General features: G+C 37.6%; 1 protein-coding gene and 1 long non-coding RNA gene across 2 annotated transcripts; both read left to right on the forward strand.

Annotated features, from left to right (window-relative positions):
* The first annotated feature begins 841 nt into the window (after positions 1 to 841).
* Positions 842 to 5,939, forward strand: LOC134293152 (epididymal secretory protein 4-like). Its single transcript, XM_062959836.1, has 4 exons — positions 842 to 974; positions 2,300 to 2,421; positions 2,564 to 2,631; positions 5,782 to 5,939. The coding sequence occupies exons 1-4, from the start codon at positions 867 to 869 to the stop codon at positions 5,937 to 5,939; spliced, it is 456 nt and encodes a 151-aa protein (XP_062815906.1). The 5' UTR covers positions 842 to 866.
* Positions 5,940 to 6,045: 106 nt separating this feature from the next.
* On the forward strand, positions 6,046 to 7,101 carry LOC134293289 (uncharacterized). Its single transcript, XR_010000297.1, has 3 exons — positions 6,046 to 6,171; positions 6,853 to 6,884; positions 7,022 to 7,101. It is a non-coding gene; the product is annotated as an uncharacterized LOC134293289 (long non-coding RNA).
* The last annotated feature ends 500 nt before the right edge of the window (positions 7,102 to 7,601 follow it).

Consider the following 7,601-nt stretch of genomic DNA (forward strand, 5'->3'; position numbering starts at 1 on the left):
TTTTATTATTTTTGATTGGGTTGCTAGGAGACCAAGTTGGAGGAGCTTAGCCTTTAACTGGCAGCAATTGGATAAAAGCAATTATTCCTCTCTCTCTCTAATTAGGACTTTATTTTTCTTTTCTTTTTGTTGTATCAACCTAGAGGCGTGGATGATGGGTTGTGTTGTCAGATTTCGAGGTTGGGGGGCCTGTAGTTTTGTTGTTTTGTGGGTTGCCGTGATGCCATCACTCTTTTATATATATAGATATAATATATTATATTATAATTATGTTATTATATATACAGCATATAAAATATACAATAATGTATAATAATATGTTGTATGTGCATATTATTAATAATATTGTAATGCAATACAATACACAGTGCAATGGAAGCACTCCCAATAGATATATATTATATACAATATATTATATAATTATACTAGCTGTGCCTGGCCACGTGTTGCTGTGGTGTTGATTTCTAACGGGCAGCAATTGGATAAAAACTATTATTCCTCTCCCTCTAATTAGGACTTTATTTTTCTTTTCTTTTTGTTGTATCTTATTGGAGCCGTGGATGATGGGTTGTGTTGTCAAATTTCGAGGTTGGGGGCCTGTAGTTTTGTTGTTTTGTGGGTCGCCGTGATGCCATCACTCTTTTATATATATAGATTATATTACTCTCTATTATATGTTATCTCACAGTCATCGTTGGCTGGATGGTCCTCTGTCGGGAGGGGTCGGATGGTGCCTTGCTTCCTGGCCGATGGGGGCGGAGGGCGGGCCTGCTGTCCGTGGGGGTCCCCTTCCATCTCTAGGGTTCTAGGGTTCCGTGGTTCTGTGACGCCGTGGTTCTAGAGTCCCTTCTTCTGCATCTGCGAGGATGGAAGCCCGGAAGGAGACCTCCATCCTCCTCCTCGTGGCCTCTCTCGTGGCCTTTTCCCACGCCTTCTTCGAGATCCCTGTCTTTGGGGACGTGGACCTCACAAAGGTAACCCCACATCGCCACGGGTCTTTGCATGCAGAGACTTATCCAAGCCTCGCTTATCCAACGTTCTGGATTATCCAAGCCATTTTTGTAGTCAATGTTTTCAATACATCATGATATTTTGGTGCTAAATTTGTAAATACAGTAATTACAACATAGCATTAGTGCATATTGAACTACTTTTTCTGTCAAATTTGTTGTATAACAGGATGTTTTGGTGCTTAATTTGTAAAATCATAACCTAATTTGATGTTTAATAGGCTTTTCCTTAATCCCTCCTTATTATCCAAGATATTCACTTATCCAAGGTTCTGCTGGCCCGTTTAGCTTGGATAAGTGAGACTGTGTGTTTCTACTGTAGATAGAAACACACACACATATACAGACATACATATACATAGCTGTACATATACGTAACACACACACCTTAAATAAAAATAGAGTAAAATAAATGTAAAAGTAACAACAATCACAGAGTAAAATAATAAATGTAATAATCATAATTAATAGAATAAAATAATAAATGTAACAATGCCAATCATAATAGAGAAAAATAAGAAATATACCATATATACCTGAGATAGCTGACCTGAATATAAGCCCACCAGGACCGTCACCAGAGTATAAGCCAAGGAGGTGTTTTTTTCAGTCCTAAAAAAGGGCTGAAAAACTAGGCTTATACTCGAGTATATACGTATATATATGCATACCTTGGGTGCCATAGAAACTGCAGCTCCCAGGGTCCCATTGCATTGAGCCAATGGTGATTCACTGTGGCGCAGCTGGCTAGTAACCAACTGCAATAAATCACTACTGACCGAGAGGTCATGAGTTCGAAGCCCGGGTTGGGTTAAGCCCCCGACCATTAAATAGCCCGGCTTGCTGTTGACCTATGCAGCCCCGAAAGACAGTTGCATCTGTCAAGTAGGGAAATTTAGGTACGCTTTATTTTATGTGGGAGGCTAATTTAACTAATTTACAACATTATAAAACTGCCAGCAAAACACGAGGAAAAGAATGAGGAAGTACAGCCACTAGTGGACAGTGAAGCAACAGCTCCCCCTATGGCCGGAATCGTGAAGCTGGAAAAAAAAAAGTTAAATGCCTCTGTGTCTGTCTATATATGTTGTTTGTCTGTTGGCATTGAATGTTTGCCATATATGTGTTCATTGTAATCCGCCCTGAGTCCCCTTCGGGGTGAGAAAGAAGGGCGGAATATAAATACTGTAAAATAAATAAATAAATAAATAAATAAATTCAAGTGGGGCCAAAGTGCCTTAGTTCCCAGTGTGGCTTGGCCCTTCTTTGTCTCCCTCTGGTCCTTGCAGCTGGCCGGGAAGTGGTACCCGGTGATGACGGTCAAGCGGGACCCCAGCGAGAAGCCCACCTACGCCCACACGATGGAGCCCTTGGAAGACGGGGACGTCCTGGTGAAGGTGGAGATCCCTCAGTGAGTTGGGCCCAGAGAGTGGCCCCGTGGCTCTCAGGCCCCGAGGGAGGGGGCATCATCATCATCCGGAACGCGGAGAGGCCAGAAGCCCGTGGCCGTGGTCCTTTGGGGTCTCCCTCTCTCTCTCTCTCTCTCTTTCCAGGAAAGGCGGCTGCGTCCTGAAGAAGGTCTCTTTGTCCACCGTTGGGCCCGGGGTCTTCAGCGCCCTCGGTAAGGCCAAGGGAAAGCTCCCCTTGACAGATGGATCAAGACATTGCTCGTACCGAATAAAGAGAGATATAGATAGATAGACAGATTGATATAGATAGAAATATACAGAGAGACACATAGATACATAGATAGATAGATAATACTATATCAATTGATTGATAGATTAATAACAACAACAACAACAACAACAACAACAATAGATGATCCTATGAGATAGATAGATAGATGATATTATTAGATAGATAGATAGATAGATAGATAGATAGATGATATTAGGTAGATAGATAGATAGATAGATAGATAGACAGACAGACAGATAGATGATATTATTAGATAGATAGATAGATAGATAGATAGATAGATTATATTAATAGATAGATAGATAGATAGATAGATAGATAGATAGATAGATAGATAGATGATATTATTAGATAGATAGATAGATAGATAGATAGATAGATAGATAGATAGATAGATAGATGATATTATGAGACAGGTAGATAGATAGATAGATGATATTATTAGATAGATAGATAGATAGATAGATAGATAGATAGATAGATAGATAGATGATATTATTAGATAGATAGATAGATAGATAGATAGATAGATAGATAGATAGATAGATAGATAGATGATATTATTAGATAGATAGATAGATAGATAGATAGATAGATAGATAGATAGATAGATAGATAGATAGATAGATAGATGATATTATGAGACAGGTAGATAGATAGATAGATAGATAGATAGATAGATAGATAGATAGATAGATAGATAGATGATATTATTAGATAGATAGATAGATAGATAGATAGATAGATAGATAGATAGATAGATAGATGATATTATTAGATAGATAGATAGATAGATAGATAGATAGATAGATAGATAGATAGATAGATGATATTATGAGACAGGTAGATAGATAGATAGATGATATTATTAGATAGATAGATAGATAGATAGATAGATAGATAGATAGATAGATGATATTATTAGATAGATAGATAGATAGATAGATAGATAGATAGATAGATAGATAGATGATATTATTAGATAGATAGATAGATAGATAGATAGATAGATAGATAGATAGATAGATAGATAGATAGATGATATTATGAGACAGGTAGATAGATAGATAGATAGATAGATAGATAGATAGATAGATAGATAGATAGATGATATTATTAGATAGATAGATAGATAGATAGATAGATAGATAGATAGATAGATAGATGATATTATTAGATAGATAGATAGATAGATAGATAGATGATATTATGAGACAGGTAGATAGATAGATAGATAGATGATATTATTAGATAGATAGATAGATAGATAGATAGATAGATAGATAGATAGATGATATTATTAGATAGATAGATAGATAGATAGATAGATAGATAGATAGATAGATAGATAGATGATATTATTAGATAGATAGATAGATAGATAGATAGATAGATAGATAGATAGATGATATTATTAGATAGATAGATAGATAGATAGATAGATAGATAGATGATATTATGAGACAGACAGACAGATAGATAGATAGATAGATAGATAGATAGATAGATGAAATTATTAGATAGATAGATAGATAGATAGATAGATAGATAGATAGATAGATGATATTATTAGATAGATAGATAGATAGATAGATAGATGATATTATGAGACAGACAGACAGATAGATAGATAGATAGATAGATAGATAGATAGATGAAATTATTAGATAGATAGATAGATAGATAGATAGATAGATAGATGATATTATTAGATAGATAGATAGATAGATAGATAGATGATATTATTAGATAGATAGATAGATAGATGATATTATGAGACAGACAGATAGATAGATAGATAGATAGATAGATAGATAGATGATATTATTAGATAGATAGATAGATAGATAGATGATATTATTAGATAGATAGATAGATAGATGATATTATGAGACAGACAGATAGATAGATAGATAGATAGATAGATAGATAGATAGATAGATGATATTATTAGATAGATAGATAGATAGATAGATGATATTATGAGACAGACAGACAGATAGATAGATAGATAGATAGATAGATAGATGATATTATTAGATAGATAGATAGATAGATAGATAGATAGATAGATAGATGATATTATTAGATAGATAGATAGATAGATAGATAGATAGATAGATAGATAGATAGATGATATTATTAGATAGATAGATAGATAGATAGATAGGTAGATAGATAGATAGATGATACTATTAGTTAGTTAGTTAGTTAGATAGATAGATAAATGATATTATGAGACATGTAGATAGATGATACTATTAGTGAGAGAGAGAGATAGATAGATAGATGATACTAATAGATAGATAGATAGATAGATAGATAGATAGATAGATGATATTATTAGATAGATAGATAGATAGATAGATGATATTATTAGATAGATAGATAGATAGATAGATAGATGATATTATTAGATAGATAGATAGATAGATAGATAGATAGATAGATAGATAGATGATATTATTAGATAGATAGATAGATAGATAGATAGATAGATAGATAGATAGATGATATTATTAGATAGATAGATAGATAGATAGATAGATGATATTATTAGATAGATAGATAGATAGATAGATAGATAGATAGATAGATAGATAGATGATATTATTAGATAGATAGATAGATAGATAGATAGATAGATAGGTAGATAGATAGATAGATGATACTATTAGTTAGTTAGTTAGTTAGATAGATAGATAAATGATATTATGAGACATGTAGATAGATGATACTATTAGTGAGAGAGAGAGATAGATAGATAGATGATACTAATAGATAGATAGATAGATAGATAGATAGATAGATAGATAGATAGATAGATAGATAGCTCGACCGACCCTTGACCTTGACTAAAGTACATCCGGTGACCCCCCCCCCCTTAACATCCAAGGAGGCTCCTTCTTTGGAGACAATGAAACAGAGGTTGGATGGCCATCTGCCGGGGGTGCTTTGAATGCGACTTGGTAGGGGGTTGGACTGGATGGCCCAAGAGGTCTCTTCCAACTCTAGGATTTTGGGATCCTATGACCCGCCCCGCACTGACCGGCCGGCTTCCTCCGGGCAGGGGGCCAGGTGGTGCTGATGGACACGGACTACACCACCTATCACTTCGTCTACTCCACCACGGGAGATGCGCTCGAACTGCACCTTTACGGTACGCCTCCCTTCGTCTGTACTACGCCTCCCAAACGAATTGGAGAAGTGGGAAGGGTGTCCCAGTGAAGATTATTAAGGGTTGATTTACGTTGTACGGCTCTCAGATAGGGAAGCCCTACTAGTCTAGTGCAGACAACCGGTCCTTAGTGTGCACTACGTCTCCCAAGACGATTCCCGTTCCCTCCCCGCTTTGCAGCCAGACAAACGACCGTGCCGCCAAGCCTCGTACAGAAGTTCATGGGCTTCGTCAAACGCGTGGGGTTGGAGGGGGAGCACCGGTTCAAACTGCGCCAAAAAGGTGAGCGGGGACGATGGGCTGCGTAGTCCTCATGTAAGACAATTACCTTCAAAGGGAAATCAGGCAGAAAAACTCAGTCTCGTGAGAGATGCAAAAAGCAAAGTTTATTTTCACCACAGCTGTGAGAAGGCGGGCTGTACAACGCAAAGGCATGTTGCAGCAGACAAAGAATTTATACCTTTTGCTTATCTAAAATTGACCAATGGCTGAGGATCTTCCTCACCTTCCACACCTACTTGGCATAAATGATACCTGTGACCTCACTTGTTGATTTCAGGAGCCCCCAGATGGCGTAGTGGACTAAGTGACTTGAAGGTTGGGTTGCTGACCTGAAAGCTGCCAAGTTCGAATCCCACCTGGGGAGAGTGTGGATGAGCTCCCTCTATCAGCTCCAGCTCCATGCGGGGACATGAGAGAAGCCTCCCACAAGGATGGTAAAACATCAAAACATCCGGGCGTCCCCTGGGCAACGTCCTTGCAGACGGCCAATTCTCTCACTCCAGAAGCAACTCCGGTTGCTCCTGACATGAAAAAAAAAAACTTGTTGATTTCAAGCTAACTTTTGGTCTTGGAACTTTCTGGAGAAAGGCACCAGCCCCCAAGAAGGGCATATGTAGAGGCAAAACTACATAGGCAATAGTTTTCTCTTACCCAGAATCTCACATTGCTTTCTTTCCGCAGATTTGTGTACAAAACCCCCGGTGGAACCATAGGTAACAGGAACATATTATTATTATTATTATTACCCAAGAGCTCCCTTTGCAACCTTTTGGCCAATGAAGAGAAAGGGCCGAAATCACAACATGGCAAAAATCCAATTTATGACAATCTTCCTCTTTTCCTTCCGCAGAAATAATGAAAGGAAGAGTGAAGCTGAAAATGGAAGGAAAACCAGCGCAACCAAGTGCAAATAAAAGAATTCTGTTTAAACCTGCGATGCCCAGCTGTCCTTTTTTAATTCATAGTCTCCAGACCGTCGGCGCTTGGGTTGGCCTCTGGTCCATCTCCTTGACTTTCTTTGACTAGAACTTGTGGCCCACTAACAAATTTAGGCACTTATCATAGCGAGGAATGAGCTTGGCAACTCCTTCCCCACAAAACTCTGCCACTTGCGTCCTCAACGCAGCGTTTTGGTGATGATGCGCAGCTGCGGAAAAGGGTGGCCGGCTGGTTGAGGACACAAGCGGCAGAGTTTGGTGGGGAAGGAGTTGCCAAGCTTATTCCTCGCTATGATAAGTGCCTAGATTTGTATTTTTTAAAATTATTTTTTTATTGTTATTATTATTTGAGAAAAAGTTACAATTATATAACGATATTCTATACATTTCCCCCTCTTTTATTTTCATCCACCCCTGTGCTCCCCTTCCCCAGAGCCATCTCTTCTTCTGGAGTCCCACCAAAAGTTCAATTCTTCATTTGGAAGTAAATTC

The sequence above is a fragment of the Anolis carolinensis genome, unplaced genomic scaffold (assembly GCF_035594765.1).
Source record: "Anolis carolinensis isolate JA03-04 unplaced genomic scaffold, rAnoCar3.1.pri scaffold_7, whole genome shotgun sequence".
Lineage (NCBI taxonomy): Eukaryota > Metazoa > Chordata > Lepidosauria > Squamata > Dactyloidae > Anolis > Anolis carolinensis.